The 23521-nt window shown below is 41.9% G+C and overlaps 1 protein-coding gene across 2 annotated transcripts; it reads right to left on the bottom strand.

Moving 5' to 3' along the window:
* Positions 1–535: 535 nt before the first annotated feature.
* ubn2a (ubinuclein 2a) lies at positions 536–20933 on the bottom strand. Of its 2 annotated transcripts, XM_087841863.1 has the most exons (17): positions 20334–20933; positions 19402–19518; positions 17827–17928; positions 16861–16971; positions 14938–15041; positions 12792–13344; positions 11130–11200; positions 10701–10830; positions 9594–9700; positions 8952–9062; positions 8258–8401; positions 7902–7952; positions 7740–7782; positions 5733–7220; positions 5447–5654; positions 4145–4213; positions 536–2572 (listed from the first exon to the last, which is right to left on the bottom strand). In XM_087841863.1, the coding sequence occupies exons 1-17, from the start codon at positions 20634–20636 to the stop codon at positions 2526–2528; spliced, it is 3759 nt and encodes a 1252-aa protein (XP_087697989.1). In that variant the 5' UTR covers positions 20637–20933; the 3' UTR covers positions 536–2525. The 2 variants fall into 2 exon arrangements, with proteins under 2 accessions (XP_087697989.1, XP_087697988.1); XM_087841862.1 differs by lacking the exon at positions 536–2572 and having other exon boundaries at positions 3932–4213.
* Between the last annotated feature and the right edge of the window lie 2588 nt (positions 20934–23521).

Raw genomic sequence — 23521 nt, 5'->3', positions numbered from 1 at the left:
TGATATTTATTTAAAAAAAAAAAAAAAAAGTGATATCATGTTAATATAACACACATTTGCTAATATTTTCAAGAAATACCACCAGTAACTGTCTGGTTAACCTTCCAGTAGCATTGCACTTTAATGTTGGTTGCTAACAGTCATAAATCAGAAAAAGAGCAATAATAACTAGCCAGCTACAAGGGAAAAAAAGTGTATAATGGAGACTTTATGTACCTTTTCATTAGTATATTTATAATTTATATCATAAATCTGACATTAGCAAAAATATAAATAAATGTATTGGAGTAAATGTTGTGCCCTTGTTAAGATTGCATGTGGATGAACTGCAGTATGCAGACAGCTTTCATTTTAGCTTCTTGTTAAATCAGCTTTTCAATCAGTTGTCACTGTAAAACAACCCCGTGGTGAACAGGAGCAGCTAAAAGGTTCTTTTGTTAATTCTTCAACTATGTGTACAGGTGATTTAATGAAGGGGGAGTTCAATTAGAATTTCATGTGAAAATGCTGACTGAAGGGAAAACAAAAACAAACATAAGGCCCAGGAGCCAGAATTGGCCTGGCAAAGACTGATCTGGCTCATTGGACACATTTAGAAAATGTGGAGAAGGAAGGAAATCTTTTAACAAGATTTTTAACAAGTTTTACAGCTTTTCCTACCAATAAAGACCTCACCCATGGCCATTCATAACATCCCAAAGTAATTAAGTGATAATTTTGTTTGTTTTTTTGAGTTGTTTACAATTACAGAAATATTTCTGTAAAATTTTAAAAGAAAAATCTACAGAAAGTTCTGTAAAATTACACTTTTCTTTTTTTAAACAGAAAAAAAATTCTGTAAAATTACTGAAAAACTACAGATTTTTTTTCTGTTTATAGAAAGAAAAAAAATCTTACAATTTGAGCCCAAGAGTCACACTGAGAGATTTCTCTCTGCTATAGCAGCATTTCTTAATCACATAGAAAAACTGAGGCATATTGTTCAAATTGCCCTTCTTTTTCTAATATCAAGATATCTTAGGCATTAAACGTATAGTTAAGCTTCTTTGCATTGACAGAGAGGTGAGTTTAAGTGGTCCGGCTCATTTAAGATCAAAGCAGGCTTTTTAGAAGTGTCACAGTCACTGGGGCTCTGCTTGCCCCAGTGACTGGGTACTCGTTTTGTGTACCATCTTTAACATTTTCCCCACATTCTTCTGATTGTGTGCATGCATGCTGTCTTTGCGTTTATGTATAATCGCCCCGCACCTAAAACTCGCTTTGCTTTCTGTCTGAACGCACACATTGGGGGAAAAACAAATAAGGAGTCTCAAGTGACATAAAGAGCATCTACAAACATTCAAACTCCAGAAATGCACTGACAAAGTTGAGTAGAGGTTGAAAGCCAAGCGACGACTTGCACTTTTGCATTGAGCGTTTACAGTCCTGCATAGATCTTTTTCATATATTTTTTTTTTTCAATACAAACTAAGGCGTCTTGTTATATTAAGTTGGTTTGAGTCAATAAGCAGATAAAGGAAATCAAAAATCTTAACATTTAAAAAAAAAAAAAAAAAAAAAAAAAAAAATTCAAGTAGACTACAATCTTGTTTCTCCCCCTCTCTCACAGGCAATTCCTCTGTCCGCAAGAGGAGGCCAAAACTTTTTCAATTTAAGTCTCTTTTTTTTTTTCCAAGGAAAGGTCCAGTGTGATCGTTAACAGCACCAAAAACACACCGAGCAAGAGAGGGGCGTCACACTTAACGCTTGCTCGTTATTGTGAGAGGGGAATACACGTCTTTACCCAGTCATACAGAATAATCTGGAAAGAAATTAACAGTATATTGTGTTTCTTATGTACATACACACATTTAAAATCAACCACATCACAGTCTCTCTTCCTCTCTCTCACTCAGACACACACACACCTTTGTCCCTGTGTAAATTACAAATAATTTATCAATATTAATTTAAGCTACTACTTAACAGTCATTTGTGGGAGCAGAGGTGACCGACGATAAACTTCTACAGACGATTCCCACGAAAGACAGAAAAACAAAAGTTCATTAGTCAGTCTGTTTCTTCTTCTTTTTTCCTTTTCTGTACTGCAACAACGAGTCCTGTTATTCCACATGAGCTTAAATACAAATTATATTATGTAGTGTACTACTACTCTCATCTGTACCATCACCTCGCTCACACTCATTCCACAGTGATCAAGGTCAGTCATATGTAAACATGTTGACAAAGAGGAGAAAAAAAAGGCAGAACAAAAACAAGTGTCCTCGTCATTCACGCCGTCTTGTTCTCATACCCGGTTTGTTAGAAAATACAGTTAAATTAAATCATTGCCACTCGTAGCGGAGATAAACTCTTTTATGTCCTCTTTTTGTTTGTTTGTTTGTTTTTTTAAAGGAGGCGAGGGAGCAACACCCCCTCCCCCCTTCATACCGCATCACGTCAGTCAATCAAGCCGAAGAGTCTGTTGGTGGTTGTGGCCAGGAGGCGAGGATGTGACGTCTGTCTGTCTCCTGTGCTGTTATTGTTCAGTGGGATTTCCTCTTCATTTCTCCACCCTGGCTTTGGTTCGCATCTGCGTGGAGAGGGCACATTTTTAAACAGCTGGACGATGAAACAGATCCAGCAACCTGTGGCACCAGTTCACTGAAGGGCACCTAAATGCACTGTTTCTCATATTCTGTCATATGTGCACTGTTAAACCGGGGGCAGTGCGTCTACAAGCAATCCCAAAAGGTTCTAAACACTTTCAATTCAATTCAATTTTATTTATATAGCGCCAAATCACAACAAAAGTCGCCTCAAGGCGCTTCATAGATACAGAGAAAAACCCAACAATCATATGACACTTAATTTCAGATATTTTTTGTTGGAGTCGCCCCCTGCTGGTTATTAAAAAGAATGTTGGTTTCAGGCACCTTTGTTTCACTTTAGGATCGAGAAAGATGTGAACAGACAATCGGGTGGAAAACACAAAGTGAAACAAAGATTTTTGATTTATTTAAACAAAATCCAATGTGGAAATACAGAGATTGGCAGTAACAGATGATAATATTAGCCTGCTAATAATAATCAGGTTCTCTGTTACTGGCTATACACAAGCAGAACATCTGTTACCATGTTTAGTTTGTCCTTTTCCCTACAGAAAGATTATATATTACTAAAATCTCAGGAAGGACCATCCTTAGGGTCAATCTGAGGTCATTAAAATACTCGCTAGAAAGCCTGAGTTGAACTGGTGCAACAGGCTGCAGCAGAACGACGAAAAACATTGTTTTATGAAACATGAAGGGCCGAGTGTGTGGGTGGTTCTTTGACTGAAAATGTAAATTATTAAGCATCTTTAATTCTGGCAAACTGAGGTACACAGACGTCTGGCAAATTCTGAAATTTTGGGTCAATATGATGTTTAAAATGAAAATCTGGCTGAAAGGTGACATCTTGACGTTATTTATATAATTTTGTGTTGTCTTTTGAGTTTACTATAAAACTGATGGCGAAGTCCACGGGAAGTGGCGACAGAGACAAGCTACGCAGGCCTGGTCCCTGCGATTAATTAACAGGAGTTAGAGTAAATCCAAAGTGTGGATTTACTTGGAAATAATAAAGGACGACCCAGGAACAACCAACCTTAGTAGGAAAAGACCTTTCATTCATCCACCTTAAACTCAGCTTATTATTTAAAACGTGCCAGTAGCTGAATGCTTGGTTTTTCCTGCTTTTACAGAACACATGTTAAATTATTTGAATCTTTTTTTTTTCCCCCTAAAAATAAAAAATGACTGCTGCTGACCTGTTTAAACTTTGACCTATCAGTGTTTGACCCTTTTATCACTGCATCCATATGTGAAAGCACCAGATCAAAAACTTCTAATATGAAAAAGGTTTAATTGTTCATAAGTAAACCAGTAGGTTCCAGGTTTGTTTTTGTTTTTTTTAAACAGACTTTGCTCAAAAAACGACATATCTTCGTGTTTCTACTATGCTACGATCAAACCAGAGGCATGCTGAACACCAGATACACTACAGCAAACAGAAAGTTGGAGAACTAACAAGTAACAGAGCAGCTGAGCCGACTGCGACAAGTCGGCCTGACACAGACAGATGGAGAGGAAGGATGAAGAGGAGGTGGAGGGATGCAGATTACCTGAGAAAGCAAGCTGCAAGTGAGGAGGTAGGGCAGCCTGTGACCCTGACTGGAGACTCTTATACAGATCTGAGGAGAGATGGAGGGTAGGGTGGACAAATGAGAGGAAAGACAGCAACAACCAGGGAGAACTGGGAAAAGATGACACCGTTAAAATGTGAGACCAGCAATAAAAGATAGTCGAGGATCAAAGCTGTCAGCGAGGCGAACGAGTACAAAGGGCTGAAACGACAGAGACGGGTGCAAAAAAAAAAAAAAAATGGTGAGAACAAAGGAGGGAGACTGGTTTGTAAAAAGAGAGGGTCATGGCAGGGGAAGCACCGCTGGTTTACAGAACAAGCGCTCACAGAAACACACAGTGAACCAGTAATATTTAAGGAGTTCCATTTAGTCTCTTACAAAGCAAGGTTATTGTAGTCAACTAAAACTACATGTGAAAAACATTTTAATTAACCAAAATAAAAATAGTTATTTCAGAATAAAAATAGAATATCCTTAGTTTTAGTTCTTGTTAGTTTGGTAAAGATGTTATTATAGCTTCATGGACGCGTTTATTGAGATTCTGGATGTCTACAAGACAGAGTCAACTGCATTCAAAGAGTTATGAGTCTTTATTGTTACAACTGTACAGATTTTTCTAAATCTTGGCTCTGACATCTGCTCTCCATACAGTAATAATTAAACAGACTACAATTAGCACTGAACATTTAAGTCCTAGGTGACTTGCTTCTTGAGTTATTGCACTGAAATTCAAACTCATCTGATATTTTTAGCAGATGCACCTTTGGTAAGTTTTTCAAAATCGTACATCGCTTCGTTCTCAAGTTATTGCATTCACAAACTTGGGAGTCCACCCTCCCAACGGCACACCTGGTGGTGTCACGACAATATCAGATTAGCCTTTTACGACTGAGGGGTAAAAACTAAACTGAAACAAGAAAATCTATAATCAAATCAACAAAAACTACAACAATTCTGCTACAGTAAGTAGTAAGTATTAAAATACTTTTAAAGATGTTACTAGTTAAATTACTATATCTGTGAAAAGGTTACCAGAGTAACCCATTTTCTAGCTTAACAGAAACCGCCAGTATAAATCCTGTACCATCTTATTTTTTGTGTTTTACCGCAATCCCCACTTAATATAACGTAATTGCAAGTTGTAATAAAAGGCAAAATAACTTTCTAAAGTCTAACGTGTTATTGATATAGGTTATCAAAGGCCTTTTATTTTAAAAAGCACAGTCAAGTCTGTCTGTTGGTGATAAAAGATGCAGGTCCCTTAATTAAGAGCCCACTCACCCATTAGGTCGCTCTGTGCTAACGGGTATCCTGAGTTGGAGCTGGGTGCTGTGCCCATTCCAGCCGCCCCGGAAGCTCCAGGAGGGCTGAAATTGAGCAACGACGGAAACTGGAAGGGTAGCGAGACAGGCACTAGACCTCCCAACATCCCGAAGCCCAGGGGCAAAGCAGAGGGGTTGCCCAGGAGGGAAGTGCCTGCAGTCGATACCTGCAAAGGAAACACAAAATATATACAAATATATTCAAAACTAACTCTAAGAGTGACTTCCCGTTGGTGGAAACTAACCTGTGAGAGGTGTGACGTTGTGGAGGATGTGGCCAAAGTTCCTGAAGCCACCCAACCATTTCCAGCCTTTGAGCCCTGGCTGGCCCCACCCACCACCCTCTGCCTTTGCCCGTGACTGGCTGAGACTGAAGGTGATTGGGGGGTTTTGTCCGGATGACTGCAGATTGTCGAGACCACTCCCTTGTTGTTAGAGTTGTTGTTGATGCTACTGTTGCTAGTGGTGGACTGAGGTTTCTGGGCTCCAGTGAAGCTGCAGCCGCCCTGTGTTTGTTTCACCTGCCCGCCACCTGATACATTGAAGGGGGGCCGGAAAGTTTTGGGGGTTTTGGGAGAGAACTGGTGTTGCTGCTGTTGGGTGGAGATTATTTGATGGGAAAGCGGATTTGACGGTGAGGATGATGGCGAGGGGGAGGATGAGGGTGGCGGGGTGGGGGCGGGAGGCCGAGGGGTTAGCTTGATGATGGGAGAAGAGTTGCTGCTGTGCGAGGACTTGGTGAGGGTGGCCTGCATGGGTGTGATGAAGTTGGGCTGGTGGTGGAGGTGTGTGTGGGATTTACCTTGAGCGGAGTGTGCGGTATGGGGGGTTGGCGAGGGTGAGGAGGTGGCCGGTGACGGGGGGCAAAAGGACTGCAAGCCATGGTGGGAGGTAGAGTTGGAGCGGGACTGAGTGGAAGGGGAGGAGGAAGCTGTGACGTTGCTGTTGACGGCGCTGCCATTGCTGCTGGATTTGGCGCTGCTCTTTCCCAGTGCGTGACTTGCTCCCATCGTTCCCAGTATCCCCACCGGGCTAGCAAAGCCTTTCTGATGGGGGGGCAGCAGAGGGGAAGCTGTCGGAGGAGGCCGATGCTTTGGAGGAGAGGGGGAGGGGTGCGGATGCATCTTCCCCATCACTGTGCTTGGCCGGTGATTGGGTGACGCCATGGTAACATGTCTCTGAGTCTGGGTTTGGCCCATGGCACCAGATCCTTTGATCGGGCCATAGTGACCGTCTGCAGTCCTGGAGGCTAATGCTAGGCCTGCTGCCTGCACGTGAGCAAGGGAGGAGACAGCCGGGGACGAGGAAGAGGAGGTAGAAGAGGAGGTTGGTAGCGTTGTTATTGGCAAGTTCACAACAGATGCAGCTGTCAGCGGAGCACTCTCCACTTTAGACAGGGAATGGTGCTGCGTTGTCTGTGCTAACGAGGCAGAAAGCTGAGAGCCTGAGGGGTAGTGAGGGGCGACGGGTGGAGGAGAAGAGGTTGGTATTTGCAGCGGTGGGGGAGACAAAGGGCTGTCTGTGGGACCCTTGGATGCATTGCTGAGGAGGGCCAGAGCGTGGGAGATGGAGTCCAGAGAGGGAACGGTCAGATCTTCATCCAGAGAGTCTGACAAACAGATGGGCTCCGAGGAGGAGAGGGGCTGGCGGTTGGAGGTCAGAACAGATGTGGAGGTGGGCTGAGATGGGGTGGAGGTCATACCGAGCGATGGTTTGTGGAGCCAAAGGCCCTCCTAAAGAACAGGAGAACACAGTCAGTATCACCCAAGATCCACAAAGAAACCAGAACTTATTTCTAACCGCTTCTCTTCATAAAGTACAGCTCCAACATTTTACCCACAAAACACTTTTTAAACCCTGAACGAAACTCATAGGTTCCTTCACACAACTCCTCCTTAACATTTGAGCTTTTACTGTGAAAAACGTCAGGAAGCATTTTTTTTTAAAGCAGTTTAACAGTGGCTTTATAATTCTGTGTCATACCTGTCAGACCCTTCTGAAACCTTGCCCCGTGGCCTGACTGCACCCCCTATAAATGTTACTACACCTGACTGTATAAATCCTACAAATCACTTAGTTTTTGAGAGATACACAAATATGATAGAGCTACAGTTGTATTAATTCACGAAAGAACTTCAGCCAGTGGGCTCAAATTGAACGATTCATAAAACTGCTGTAAAATAAAAATAAAAATATACACACCCTTTTTTCTTTTTGATATTTTGCAGTAAATAGTCTGAGCTGTCACTCACCTTGGGTTTAGCCTTGGGTCCAGGCATCATTCTCTTTTTCACTCTGTGTGGAAAAATACCAGCAATTATTCACCCTCTTCAGCTGACATTTTACACTGACGCTCAGTCCCAGTAAAATTCCTGCATGCTCAGAGTTACGGGAGAAACAAAGGACACACTTACAGGTTTCCAGTGAGGTGATTGTGAACAACAAGGCTCTCCTTGAACAAGATCCTGAGAAACAGGCAATAAACAACAAGGTCAGCCAAAAATCAGGGTCACTGACATTAAGAACGACATCACCGAGAAAAACGGAAAACACATTAAAGTTGGATACAGACGGTTCCAAAGGTTCCTAATGTGGATGGATTACTATTGTTGAGGGTTTACACATATCAAATAGACTTAACTGCTCTCATGGCAGCAGCAAATTTATAGTACTTTGACAACATTTAAAACACAGTTTGCATACGTTGCACTTTTCTGCGGATAAGTGCCTCCTGCTTGTAACGAGCTGAACACACAAAAGCAGCACAGACCTGGTCTGCATCCAGCCCTTGGGCCACAGTGGTTTGACCTCATTCTCTAAGAAAGCCTTGAGGTAGTCCTCCACAGACAGAGAGCACTGGTTCTCCATCTCATAGCAGCTCAGCTTCACTCGCACTAAGCTGCACAGCAGGTTCCTGCACAAACACACACACACACCCCACTCAATATTAAGGTAAAAAACAGGCTGCAGTCTCCGAGCACAAAATGACAGAAGACACTGATATGCTTCAAAGAGGCAGAGGTATTCATTTATTTTGAATTAAATGAATAAATAAATAAAAGTCTTTGTAGTACGATGGAGAAAATTAATGAGCACTTATAAGCTGTTTTATTCAAACACCATTTCTGACCAGTGGGTTTCCTCGTTATTCCTCACCATGCAGGAATAAAACTTTAACTTCGGTTTTAGTGAAATATAAGTGGGAAAAACAAAAAAAAAATGGAGAATGGTGAAAAGTAAAAGCTCTTTCTCCAGGATGTGAAGTGTTAATCCTGCAAGCTCTGAACGGACATAAATTGTTTACAGCCTGTATGAGCTCGGTTTACTAGATTAAACACCAGCGGTGGAGAACAAAGGGGAAGATGAAAACAAAAAGAGAGAAAACAAATCACTCCACACAGCAGCACAAAGACGCTGAACGGCATCCAACCGCCTCTTCCAGCAGGACAGACTCGGATCATTACCTGAGCTTGTCGTCCCAGACAAACTTCTTCCGAGGTCCCACGATTCTCTTCCCAGGTTTCTCCTCATCGTCCTCCTCTGAGCCGTTCTTATCGCCCTCCTCTGACTGCTGTCTGCAATAAAACACAGAGATATAAAAGTGAACATAAACGGCTTGAATAAACCATTTTTTCCTCAAGAAATTAAAGTCAGCAAGATGCTTTTATGCATTTTCCATCCAAGTTTTTATATGCGTTATGCTTTGAACGTCGTACGGCAGCAGCATTCGGGTATGTATCCACAGGCAGCAATTTTAAGACTTCTTTTACATCAGTGTAAATAAATGGATGTTTCTCCCCTGCTACTATTAATAGTTTTGATATTATAAGTCTCCCTCCATCTCAACTTAACTGACAAACACAGCAAGGGAAAAAAGCTGCTTTGCACTGACTGGACTTTGAGCACCCTTAACTCTGATCTTCATACGATTTGCATAGAAGACAAATGCTGCCAGTGTGAAAACGGCATCGGGAACTCCTCCGATTACATGGGTGGATGGGAAAATGATTATCAGGAGAGTTCACATATCACTTCTTTTAGAACAGCTGTCCTCAAACTGCTTTCAGAGGACTGCTCACCTTCTGGAGCAAAAAGGACTGACTTACTTTGCAACCTTAGCCATGCACTCCATGTTATATTTTGCTATCTGCTCAGGCATCACACTGCACACTGCTAGCTTCAGTTTCAAAAGTGGCGTCCGCAGACGATCGTCCTGAAAGAAAAAGCAGAAATGGATGTAAAGACAAAGGGAATGAGAGGTAGAGAAAAGAAAGAAATTGGGAGGAGGGAAGAAATTAAGGTCGGAGTGAGGGGAGTGGGGAAAGAGAGGCAGCAGAAGTGAATGAAGACTCAGAAATGAAAAAGTTAAGAGACACAAAAAAAGGCGAGAAAGGGGGATAATAAAAAAAATATGATGGAGCGTTAAAGAGCGAGACAGAGGGTTGGGGTATGTAGATTCATTTTGTCAACAATCCAACATTAATGGTGCATGACAAAGAAGACCCTTGGAAGCCTGTTTTCAGCTGCAAACCTCTCTGCGCTAGTCTGCCCACGCTGAGATCCCTGCACGTTATTAACGGAAGCACCGAATACAGCTAGGGATTAACCGCTGCGTGAAAAAGGCAAATGTGACAGGGACGAACAAGGGGGTGAGTTCTGTCGATAGGTAGGAGCTCAGAAATATCTCGAAAGAGCTCAAAAGAAACAAATGGAGTTAAATTTCAGCATCTCACTGATGTGTTGGCTGTGAAAGAAAAAGCTAAAAGCTCAGAAAGGGAGCACGAAGCTGTTGTTAAAGGATCAAAAGATATTCATTTATTACAGAAGAGTAAAAAAAATAAAAAACCGTGTCATCTTTGACCAATCCGGTCTTTTTTTTCCTTTGCTTTATGTCTCTACACTAAACATCTAACAGTAATTTTTGATCATTGCACTCTTTATGGGTCGTCTGTTTTAGGGACAATTTTTGACTGAAAAACTGGACACCCACCCAAATCACACACTGACCTGCAGGACGTGTTAAAGAAGGCCAGATTTGAGCCACGCTGCGTGGTGAGATTTTCAAAGCCCCTCCTGAATCTTTTAGTGGTCACAGAGCAATAATAAAGGCTGAAGAAGAACACCCCATCCCCCTGCACTCAATCACTTTTTAGATCAGTGTAATATGTGAGGATTCACAGCTTCCTCTCCTCCACAGTAAAGCTTTAACTCACCTGGATGTTGAGGCTGAGCTTCTTCAGCCGTTTGAGGAGCGCCTCTTTGTTGCACGGCACAAACGCCTCCATGTGGGAGTAGATTTCTGAGCGCACCTCGGGAGGCTGCTCTTGGACCTGCAGCTCAATACTGAGAGAAGGGAGAGAAAGTCCAGATTGTCAGAAAAGCGGTAAAAAGAAACAAAAGAGACGAGACAAGAGAAAAGACAGAAGTGCCAAAGGAATGAAAGCAGGGTGATTGAAATGAGAAGCATGTCATTACTGAAGAAAATGAGAGACGGAGAGAAAACAAAACAGTTAAAGACGGCAGCGGCAGAGGTGACGAGGGAAATCTGCTTCCCAAAAAAGAAAAAAGAAAAAGAAAAAGGGAAATGGAGAAGAGTGTGCTGGGATTTGGCTGTACAGTGATTTAAAAGCTGTCCTACTCACTCCAGGAGAATGTTATTCATGTCCAGGGTGAAAAATTTCTTCCTGCCCTCCTGATCAAACTGCCGCGAAGCCTGTGGGAGAAAGGTTGAGTCAGCATTGAGCACTGTACCATACGCTGTAAATACATATACAACACTGCAGCGTGCAAACACTCCTCTACCTCCACAGAGCTATACATGACTCTAAATATAACAATAAACCTGTAAGCAATTATGGTTAAAGTGGAATTTGAGCTCAGCTGAAAAGTGTCGGTGTAACTTTAGCACAGACCAAACAACTAAAAGAACATGAAGAGTTACACTTCCCAAAAAACAACATGATTTGGTGTAAGTTTTGGCCTGTATTCCTTGTGTTTAGAAAGTGTACAATTTACTCGATCAATTAATAAAAATAAATAAAAAATTTAAAAAAACTCACTCTTGCTGTGATGTTACTGCAGAAAACCTCTCTTCACTGCCCTGCTTCTTACTTTCCATTATTAGTTATGACACCAGATTCAGCTGCAGTCTACACTAATAATGCTCATAGTCTGTTACTTCTCTGCAAGCCTGTGTGGCCACCAGCAAAGGAAAAATAAAATATGTGGGTTCTTACAGCGCCGAACACCAAACCTGTCCGGGACCTGAACTCAATAGGAACCTTACTGTATCAAAGTTACCATATTTTTTTTAATTGATTCAATTCAGTTTTAATTATTAAGCACCAAATCACAACAGCAGTTGCCTCAAAGTGCTGCATATTAATAATACAGAGAAAACAGACAACAATCAGATGAGCCACAATGAGCGACAGTAGGAAGGAAAAACTCCCTTTTAACAGGAAGAAGCCTCCAGCAGCACTGGGCTCTGCGAGGGGCAACCATTGGCAAGAGCTGACTTCCCTATAGCAGCTTTACACTGGGTGGCTTGCTCCTTAAGCAAACTTTCTTCTGATTGGCTGCCCCTCACAAACAGGTCTAAATAGCAGGTAAGTGAAGCTTGTGTGCCATATCAGGGAGATCTGCTCTTTCTGACATCATAAAGAGCCAAGAGCAGAAAAAAATATTGAAAACAGTGTTTGGAGCAGTGTTACAGGGATTACTTGGACATACTGATCTCATTATTTGAATCTTTGGCTATGTTTTAAGTGCTATCTGTGGTAATAGTGTGTATAGAAAATTTAAAAGGAAAGCATAATAGGTCCACTTTTAAAGAAAATACTCCCAAATCAGGATTTTTCCCTTCATGTTATCTTTGAATCAACAACAAAAACAAATATATTTTAGCACTATTTCTATTTTTATTTCTCCCCTCTGGCTCAGTCTGCTCTTCTCCACCTCTGAATCCATCAATCCTCTCCATTGTTTTCCTACCTCTCCTTACATGTTTACCAACGTCTATAAAAAGATGGGCGGCTCTCAGATATAAGAGCAACGAGAACATAAGTATATGTTGAAGAGGTAGTGGTGAGAGACCTGCTGCTGTTTTAGTTACATAAAACCCCCTCAGGGCTCAGTGTTGAGCCACATTTCTCCAACGCTTTAGAGACTTTTCTCTCCGGACTAGACAGAAACAATAAACATCCTCTGCCACTTCCTCAGCTGAATGGCATTTGTGTTTAACTTCAGTGAAGAGGTTTCACAGGTAATTGCAGTCGCCCACTAACAGCCTACAGCTGACTCACCACCCGCAGGTCCTCGATGCGTTTAATAAGTGGAGCAGGCAGTCCATTGGGAAGCGGAGGCGGCGAAAACAGTCTGCTGGAGGACCCCGGGCCACGCCCTTGGCCACCTCCTCCTGCCGCTTTATGAGTTGGCACACCGACTCCCAGTATGCCATTCTCTCTGGCCGTCGCCATGGCGTGCTGCTGGTCGGTGTCCAACAAGCTGAAGTCCAGGTCACCCAGGAGATCCTGTAGCTCCTTCTCGTTGGCTGAGCCCAGCAGTGACATCACAGCGGGGTCCGAGGTGAGGTCTGCCAGTGAGAGGTCGTTGGCGGCTGTGTTGTCCTGCAGGTGGGTGGAGTTAGAAGATAACAGGTGGTTCGTTGTATTGCCAGAGTGGGGCTTGTTAGCCACGCTTCCTGCCAGGCCAGAGTGAGCCATGTTGGGGTTTCTTTTCCTCATCTCTTCCTTCTCGCGGGTGAAGCGGCGGAGCATGGTCGCTAGGTACAGAGAGTCCTTTATCAGCTTCTTTCTCTTCTTCTTCTCCGGTCGGTGGAGGCTGAGAGCTGTGACTCTGTTGAGGGAAACGAAAACATGATGACTGCAGTGCTTCTTAAATTTTTCTTTCATTCAGAGCCCAAACAGGTCACACCTACAATTTTCAGTCAATCATTAAAAATAAAGATGGACCCAAGCTGAATTTATTGAAGTGAAGGTCAGTGACGTTCATCTTTTTTCTTCTTGATGAATCATTGACCAGTTTCACTCCATTTCCCCCTGATTGTCTATGCTCCCTCTGCCGTCACTCTGTGCCCCACATCACCGTTTCACAGCCACTGGATTACATCCACATTTGTATCCAAGACATATAAAGAAGAACTCAAAGAACTATCAAAATCAGAAAACTCGATAAAATATCCATGCTGGTGTCATTTGCAGAGACAAAGGCAGCTTGCTCAGGTTTCTTAAACCTTGAATACAGCCTCATCTGGCTGATTTACATTCACAAACATATCAGGGACAAAGTTAATCAATATCACTTTAATTCAAAAGTTCAACATTCACAGAAAATACCTACAAGTTCAAAGAGACAGTCAAAAAAAACTTTCCAAAGCCCAATTCCTTATTCTCAAATCTTTCTCACCTTTACGCTGCTTTAACAAAAGGTCATGAAAGTGGCACAGAAGTCATTTTAAATTAAACTTAATCGTTATATTACAGCCATTTTCTTGTCACTAGTTTTCATTAATGTAGCTTTAGGAAGATGATGCCCGTGCTCTTAATCCCACCTTCTAAGCTCTGATTAGCCAACTGCTTCTCCAGCTGCTGCAAACAACCATAAAGGGGTTGCAGTAAACCCATCTGAATGCTTAAGCAAATCTGAAATGTGGGCGGCTGTTTTGAGGTCTGAAACCAGGCGAGTCCACTCCATTTTGAAAAATGTTAACAAACTCACCGGCCCACGTAGGACAAGGCACCAATAACGATCTTTTCACAGACAAACTGAGGCATCGACACGTGCTGACAAAAACAGATATGAGGCAAAAGTGTGGGGATTCAGTGGGATTAACCTGCAGTCTACTCTCAAAGGTCTGACACACATACACTCCCATATATAACATCATCCATTTAGCAATGGCACAATGGCAATAGCTGTGGCTATTTTTAGACGTAGTATTCAGGATGGAGGAGTGTTGGAGTATTCAGCATATACAAGCGTAGATAATGGAGCATTTCCTAGAAGGTGGCTTGCTTGTCACAGCAGCTGCGAGCAAGTCTCAATAAGCACCCCTGCCTCGTGATAGACGTACGAGAGGGTCAACAGAAAAGCAGAGGGGTGTAATGTCACACAGGGTGGCGGTTTGTTAGAGGGGTAAAGAGCACACAGATGCCTCATTGCATATTTGTGGTGGCCCACAAATCACTGGGTGTCTAAAAAGGTCAGGAGAAACAGCCTGTCCATATATACAGGAAGAGACACATCTTCAGAATAAATCACCTGATTAGGAATATTTTCTGAGAGCTGCATGCAAAGCGATGTCCTCCAATTCAGGAGTTTTGGCTTGCTCAGCTACTCATAAGCTTCTCACTGAGCTTAATAATAAAAACCACACAAGCCCCAACACAAACGGACAGGGGAGTAATATTACAAAGCCGCGGTTCTCACCCCTGTTTGGGTACTTTATTCTTCTTCGTGCTCTTCTCCTCCAGAGTGTTTCCTTCTTTCTTCTTCCTCCTCTTGATCACCTGCTCGCTGTTGTCATTCAGCTTCTGAAAAAGCCACAACAACATACGCTCATTAATTCAGATAAACAGCAGACAATGACTGATAATGAATTCGGTGTGAGCAGCGCTCCGTGCGGATCAGTATGCTCTTATTGGTGTGTTGAGTGATGCTGTCAACACCGTATCTTGCTAACCCTGATGAAAAACAGGCTCTTGCTGGATGTTAGGACTGCAGCGTCACATGGTCTGATAAGTAGAGTTCAGTTAACGGGATTTAGCTCAAAGTTTGAGCACCTTGCAGTCGCCCTAGGTCATTAAACTTAGTACAGGCAGATTTGTTTTGTATTTGGGAAATAAAAAAAAAAAAACATTAAAAGCTACATGCTAACATCATCACACCAACATGCTGACACAAACCAGGTATGTTTGCTATGGTGACTGACATCTTGGTGTGCTGTAGTACATTTGTAGTACTCGTGTCTTTGTCCGTATTAATCGGCTACGGTACGGATTTTAAACCAGCCAATCAGAATGTGACTTAAGTGCAGACTTTCAGCTTTAATTGAAGGGCGTTTACAACATGTTTAAGTGTTTAGGAATTAGAGAATTTTTTTGTTTATACAAAATACCTTATATTATTATTACTACTACACTATATTATGCTATATTATATTATAAGACAATGAGTGACAGGCAGCTTTATGGTCAGGTGAGCTCCTTTGTTATTTTATGACAAATGAACCACGTGTCATATCTGGAGTTGATTCAAAGTGCTGAATTTGCATTTTATAGCTTTTCACTTTAAGAGATGTGAGTATAAGTAAGAGAGGCCATCATTAGGTGGAAAAAACAAAATAAACCTGTCAGACTGGTTTAAAAAATAAAATAAAAATTTAAGAGAAGCCAATCTACAATACAGTACAAAGGATGAGTGCACTAACCAGCCCAGCGACACCAGAAGTCCTGAAAGGCCACAGAATTATTTCCATGATCAAGAAAAATAACTTCGCAACTTCTAACCAAAGTCAAGAAAAACTTGAATCATTGCTAAGATCTACAATCAAGAGACGCCTTCATGAACAGAAGATACAGGAAGACCAGTTTTGACTTTGAAAGGAAAATCTCTGCACTGCCTGCACACTTCTGGAAAAGAAGAATTATTAAATACAAAACTGACTGCCAAACGACCAACAAACAGCAGTAAGTGAAGGGGACTGCAGAAAAGGCCTAGCAGAGCATCTCAAGAGACAAAACGGGATTTGGTGATGTCCATGGATGTTAGTTTGTTCATGTTTGAGTTTGAAAAAAATCGGGAACACTTAAAAAAAATGTCTGTTGATTCTTAACAGTAAATGCTAAATTTGTGTTAATCCTCTTAAATCAAACTTCAGTCACATCCTGATTGTTTGGTTTAAAATCCATTGTGGTGGTGCACAGAGGCAAAACCCAAAGACTCTCCAGCAGGTTGTGGACCTAACTCTATGTTGCAACTGAGTTTCTTTCTTTGATGCTTCATGTTTTGATTTTATTTTAATTGATTATCTGCACATTGTTCTTTTTTGCTATCAGCCTGTCAGTAAAGCACTCTGAACTGCACGAAACACGCTACAGACATAAAGTTTACCAGCGGAGTGATCCAGCAGACTTTGAGGCGTAAAGTTAGTCTTTCTCTTTTAGGTTTTGGTATTTATTTAACAGTTTATTGTTGCATCTGGATTTTAATGGTGAGGGTGTATTTATTGTGCTGGCTTTCTTATCTTTAAATTAAGAACCACTGAAGGTCTTAATTTATCACCCTTTGGAGTCAAATTCAATTTAACTGACTCAAACACCGAAATATTGAAATATGCTCAGGTAGTCTCACCTTGTCTTCTTCTCCCTCGGATTCAGAGGCCGCTCTGAACTGCAGCGTGCCAGTGTTGATGTAAAATCCCCCCAGCTTTGTGGTGAGCGAGGCGGGCACCAGCTCGTCATACTGAGGAAAACATTAACAAAGGAAGACAAGCTGCAGTGTGAATTTACACGACTCTGGTAAAGAATAACGCCACTTGCACCGCAGCTGTCTGCAGCTTTAAAAACATTTTGAGTAACTGGTAATGTGTCACCAAGCAGCTGCTGGTCAGTGAAACTGAGGGTGTTAACTGTGAGCCAGAAATAAATAAATCAGTAAAAGAATCCCAATCCCCTCCAGGCCACAGATGAAAACAATTTTCCCATCATGGCACATATCAAAACAAAAAGGGGGAAAGAAATAAGTCAAACAGTGTGCAGCCAATTTGTGAGCAGAGAGGATAGCTATTTAAAAACACCAAGACAAATATCATATAATGGCAGGGAATCCATAAAAGAGCATAATTCTAGCTATTACAGCCAGACACAGAGTGACATCCTCCGAATACTGAGTTATAAACACTGAGACGACAACGACAACGACAACAACAACGTATTCCTGTTTGGACACAAGGAGCACGGACGTCTTCATGAGTCATGAGGACTGTTTTAGACTGCAGTCTCAGGTTGGTTTAATAAAGGACAACTGTCTATCTTTAGAAGTGCCACTGAACGTACAGTTTGGAAACATCAAGGCAGGAAATAAATATTTAACCACAGAGGGATAATGTCTACCTCCACACATCGAGACCAAACCACAGCAGTTCAGGAGCGTAACGAGGACATCAAATAAATCAGCAGATAATAAGGGAGCGAGGAGACTAGCATGCCACATTATTATAGAGACAAACATAGACACTCCACTACATGAAAGTCTCAGAAAACAGACACACGAGAGGGAAAAAAACACCTCGTTAGTCATGAAGAAAGGAATACTCACAGCCTCAGAGTTGTCTATAAAGGGGTCTGTCTCATCGTAGCCAAACCCAATATCGATCAGATCTTGCATTCGATCCTTCCTCTTCTTCTTCCCCACGTTCCCCTAAAACGTTTTTCATATAATTTAATTTTCATTTACAAGCAGAACACAACAGTTTTCTTCTCTGTAATCCTCACACAACTCGAAACCGTAAAACATTAGCACAGTGAGAATTGAGGAAATATTTGTAATACTTTTGTTTTTGGGACGTTTGGTGCTCTGATGAGTGCAAACAAACACACTTTGACCCCCACAGAAACAAATCCAGTCTGATGGATAAATCACTTCACCTAATTATTTTAAAAATTAAAAATAACAAAATCAACGGATCATTTGTCTTTTAACTTAAAGATATATGGCACAAACAGTAATAAGCATGAATATTTCTGTACAGTTTATTGCTTAAATATGAAATATCTGCCACAAAGACCCTGTAGTGCTGAAACCTTAGAAGCAATAATTCACTCGAGGTTTGACAGTTTTTTCATTACAAATCAAGAGTCTGGAAATACCATCCCATAAAACTTTTGGAAATAAGTGTAGCTTAACTTAAAAACCATAAGTTATTAAAACTAACACTAATATGTTTAACTACTAAAAATTAGTGACCATCAGCTTATTGGCACACACATATCTGTGCGTGAGCCGTTGAGCTACAGAGCAAGAAAAACATTATTAAAGTGGACTTATGCATGAAAACCTATTTACACTACTGAAAGAACACTTTGCTATCCATAAGTCATAAATTTAATGTTATTACCTCAAAACTTCAACTCTGCAATTCAAAATGTCATTAATTTCTTCTAAGTTTAGAAAACCCAACTGGACATTTTAGGTAACAACCTGAAATTTTGATTTATATATGTTAAGTGTTTATTTCAGTGGCTCGAACAAGCTTTGATTTCCAGAAAACTAATTTCCAGATTCATATTTTTAGTGCTAGAGTGTAGAGTAGCTTAGCATGATTCGCAGCTCAAAACAATCTTTGCTTATCCTTCCCACTTCCTTTAACCCAGTGGTTCTCAAACATATTCTGACATTCAGCAGCCAGACAGTTTGTGCTCCACACCACAATTTTTATTAATCAGTAATATTTAAAAAAAATCCAAGATGATTTTTTGTTAAATTAAAGGTCAGTGGGGTAGGATCAGCAAGCTCTTTGGTTTTTCTTAATAAATAAAAATCACAATCATTCACTTCATATTTGTCACTTGGTTACCAGCTATACAGCCCATTGTTCAAGAACCACTGCTTTAAGTCAGCTTTCTTCTGATTGGCTGTCATTGACAATCAAAAGGTTTGAACCTCAGGTGGGTGGAGCTTCTGTCCCCACAGAGTTGTGTGGCTAAGGTGACCACATTAGTTTACAGACACGTGATTTTATGAAACCTGTCCACATTTAATATCAATGTCCATGACTGTAAGAGCAGACACAGTATAATGAGGCCCTTTAAGATTATTTACTTTTTAGCTGTGAAATGTGATCCTCAATTAAATTGAGGATCATTTAAAAAAAAAAAAAATCAAACCACTCACATATTTATTTTCAAACTTCTTAGCCAGGGCTTCAACCTGGAGCCGCTCTCTCTCCTCCTCATTGAAGGGGTCATCAGGATTGCGGGCTGAAGTCAAACTTGGAGCATTATTCTTTGCCTGGAAGAAAATTTGAACAACAAAACAGTGAACAGGAATGATCGGACCCCCGGGGCAAAGTCAAACAGTTGCAGTGACTCTGTCCAATCAGAAATTTATCAACATATTATCACAGCAGCCTTAAATAAGTGAACAGCTGCAATTGAGTGCTGGTACAAATGCTCAAAATATTCCCAACACGGTGCTGGCAGGACTACTGTTTGGCCCCGAGTGAGAAATATTTAATTAACTTTTGGTTTATAAGCAGAAACCAGATGATCCAGATGTGCACAGATTGGCAATGTGTGAGCTTGTCTTTGATCTCACTGCTGACATTTGCCTCACTCCCATGTTACATCCTGGTACTTCCATCAGCAATGCTCTCTCATCTATCTATCAGCCGCTGCCAGAGGGCCAAACTGCATGTGGCATTTCCAAGTGCTGTAATGGCTGTGTGACTGGGCTGTTGCTGGGCAAGCCTGAGTGGAAAGGACACAGGTAGCAAAGCAGCACAAGACCAGCTTCATCCCTCTCTACATGTGGAAGAGAGGCGGGAGAGGAGGTCTCCCAGCCCTCTGATTTAAAAAGCTAGAATCTGTGAGAGCTCAGCAGAAGTTGGACGTGTTGGATTAAAAAAAGAAGATGAAGAAATGCTGCTCTCTTTTGTGCTGGTCAGTTTCAACCACGCTATGCCACCGAAACACAAGGTGCACCCCCCTCTCCAGCTAACTTAGCAAACACAAGTCCACACAAACACTTCCAAGAGCGATAAATTAACTCCGGCTCCACTCTCTCTCCCCCGGCCTCGTAATGCTGCTTAAACTCGGGGATCCTACCTGGAGGTTCTGGATGAGTTCCCCGTAATTAAACTCGGCGGAGGAGCGGTCGTCAGGCTCGGACAGAGGCAGGTTTAGCCTCACGGTCGCCCTCTTTTCGGCTGCAGCCTTGTCCCTGTCGCCGGTTTTAACGAGGCGACCGTTGCTGGCGGCACCTCCTGCCCCGGTCGCTGCCTCGACCTCCCCGGCTCTGTCGAAGTTGAAGTCGGCCTCATCCTCCAGCCGCCGTTTCCTGGACTCCGCGGCGGCTCCAGCTGCGAAGGCCGAGAGGGTGACAAACTGCACTTTTCTCGGTTCGGCCATTTGGATGAGCTGCCTGCCTGAACCTCGCTCCGGACAGACAGCGACAGCGAGGAGAAGAGCTACTTCGCGAAACTACTCCAAATTGGTGGATTGAAGGCGGTTTCGCGGAGCTCCGACGGCTGCTCGGTGCCTACGCGGACGTTACAGCCTCCTCCGCGGCATACGGATTAAACTCCAGGGGATGCGACGCTCGGGGAAAAGTTGTTTTTTCGGCAGCTACTCGCATCCTCGATTTGCTATGGGACTGAGACATTCACAGGAGCCATCTTGGGTTTCGGGAGTAAATAAAAATCAGAAGAGAGAGGGGTCGCTGCGCCTGCGCGTACGCACTAAACGGAAGCACAGTGCCACAGGGGGGTCATCATGCCCAATCAGCGCGTGGCCCGATCCTAAACCCGCCTCTGTCACAACAGGCTATAATCACAACACCATCAGTACAATAATGACCTTTATAAAGTGTGTGAGTGAAGGACAGGCTGTGTGGGGACTCTGACCGCGTGCCGTGTGCCGTGTTTGAATCCACAGCTCTCACCTGGACCTTTTCATTTAGTCTATTCAGGGGGAAAAAACGCTGAATCGTGCATTCTTGCACGCGCTCACTCTCCAAACATCAAATCGTAAAAGGGAAGAAGGCGAGCCAGATGATTGGCTGCTTCAGATAACCATCCTAAACCAGCTAATTTATCCACCTGTTGATGCACACTGTAAGCAGAATCCCAATAAAACGCGTGTTCACATATACCCAAAGAAAAGTATTTTCCCCCTTCCTGTCAAAGATAAGAGTAAATCCAAAATGCAGTTTTTAAATGATTTAATTTATCAAGGGGCAAGCTATCCAAACCTATCTGGCCCTGTGTGGAAAAAGTAACTCCCCCCTAGTCAAAGGCCACTCCAAAACTAAAACAATGTGGGCCATGATTCCGCCACAATGATGAGAAGCATTTATTGCCAGAAACACTAGACTGCAGTTCTTGCTGCCAAGGGCGGCACGAACAGGTATCAGGTTTAGAGCAGGGATACTTTGTTACACATGTCAGGTAGGTTTAGCTTTTAAAATCTGTTTGATGAGCTGAAACACGTAAGTGTGACAAATATGGGGGGAAAGTAGATAAACTGTTTCAGGCTTAAAGAATCCAGACGAAAAGAAAAAGTTCAATCATATACATATTTATTTTGTAGGTTTGGCTTCAGCCAAATTCCTCATAAGGAGTCACTGTGAGATGAAGTCAGAGTTTGAAAAATATTCTTTGCCTAAATAATAAAACTGTAAATAAATGAACACCTTTTAAATCAAGGCTGTGTGTCTTCAACCTCTTAACCCTGTAATCCTGTATACTTTTCCTGCATGTTTTAATCTTTTCGTTAATTTTTAGCATGACTATAATATTTATAGTTTTATATTTCTCTGTCTGTGAAGCACACTGAATTGTCTTTCGTCCTATACAAATATATTCAACTTGAATTGTCTTTCACATAAACACAATCAGCCTCTGCAGGTTAAAGGTGTGGTATGGCTTGTGCAAATGGAAAACTTTATTTTATTTGAATGCAATCTTTCAAAGTCTCACTAAGTAAATGCATTAAAGAGTAAAGTTTTTGTTCTTATACAGCAGTGTTTGTACTCTTCTGTAATCTCTGATAGCTGTTAAAGCTGTTAATTCCGCTGCTTTTCGGTCTGCTAGTCATCTCTGGCTTTCCACAGGGATCCCCCCGTAGATGTGCACATTAGTTTGTGATCAACACCTCTCACATCTATCTTAATAAGTTTTTTGACTTGACTTGACATGTGGCCCCATTTGTAAACTACAGCCAATCAAAATCTATGACAAAGTCTACCAACGACAGGGGGGTTAGGGATAAAAATGCACACGGTTACTGCATAGAAACCACGTCTCAATTAGCCTGCTGCAAACCCCCCGGGTAAAAGTTTGCTCGCAGGTCCCTGTCAGCCCCTCCCCACTTTTCTCACTCTGTATTGGAGGGGGTTGGGTGGTGGTCCTGATAGATTGCTTTGCAAAATTTGCAACTGAAATGGCACCTCGCTGGTTTTCACAGAGACCAGTTCAATGGTCACTGGTTTCATTGTGTGCTCTGTTTAGAGGGAGTAGCCCTGATTTTGTCATTCTGGTCGAGATGGATCTGAAAATCATCACAGGCACAGAATAAAAGATGAGTATGTTTAACCAACTGAAAGTAGCTTAGCAACCTGACAACAGCGAGGACTCGAACCTAAAAAGTTCAAAACTTTTTGATGCGTTATATCAAGAACCTTCTTTTTTCTGTGCATTTCCTGATTTCAAAGGCCTTAGTGAGCAATCAGCAAAAGCCCCAAATCCCATATTGTGAAAGTAAAGTGGTAGAGATTAGGGTTAGGATCTGTGTTATTATCATTGAAGAAGACTTTGCAGAGGCAGGTTAAGGTTTAACTAATGACATTTCCACACGCTTACTGCATGTCAAAGATTTGATGTCACTCAGAAAACTGATTTTCCTTTTAAATAAAACCAGAAAAACAAAACTGTGCTGCAAATGACTGATGAACAGAATAATTAATGATTTTAATAAAAATGTCTATTCTGGTCCAATACTGTAATCTATTACACGTTTATCATGTTAACAGAAGATCTTAATGAGAAAACTGGCCAAAAAATGGGCACCACTCCTTTTCCTATTTTAACAGGAAAAGTGAGTGAAGGAGGTGATGTCAGACAGACTGGTGTGAGTCACAGAGACCTATCAGGCCCTTACTGCAGCTTCATTAATAGCACATGAAAAGCACGTATTTTACCCATTTCAATATTTTCCTTTTAAAGACAGGTCTCAGACAAAGGCCAGGGTCATAACAGCTATATAAAAGTGGAATACTGCCTGAAGTGAGTGCTCCT

Source organism: Neolamprologus brichardi, chromosome 6 (assembly GCF_056152115.1).
Source record: "Neolamprologus brichardi isolate AB-2024 chromosome 6, ASM5615211v1, whole genome shotgun sequence".
Classification (NCBI taxonomy): domain Eukaryota; kingdom Metazoa; phylum Chordata; class Actinopteri; order Cichliformes; family Cichlidae; genus Neolamprologus; species Neolamprologus brichardi.
The sequence above is the reverse complement of the archived record's forward strand: the minus strand, read 5'-3'. Positions and strand labels throughout refer to the sequence as shown.

Coding starts and splice junctions, on each gene's coding strand:
- ubn2a (XM_087841862.1), bottom strand. CDS start 20,636: ATGGCCGAACCGAGAAAAGTGCAGTTTGTCACCCTCTCGGCCTTCGCA. Junction 7,953..8,257: donor AAGGGCTGGATGCAGACCAG/GTCTGTGCTGCT, acceptor CCTGTTTCTCAG/GATCTTGTTCAAGGAGAGCC. Junction 7,783..7,901: donor AATCACCTCACTGGAAACCT/GTAAGTGTGTCC, acceptor TTTTCCACACAG/AGTGAAAAAGAGAATGATGC.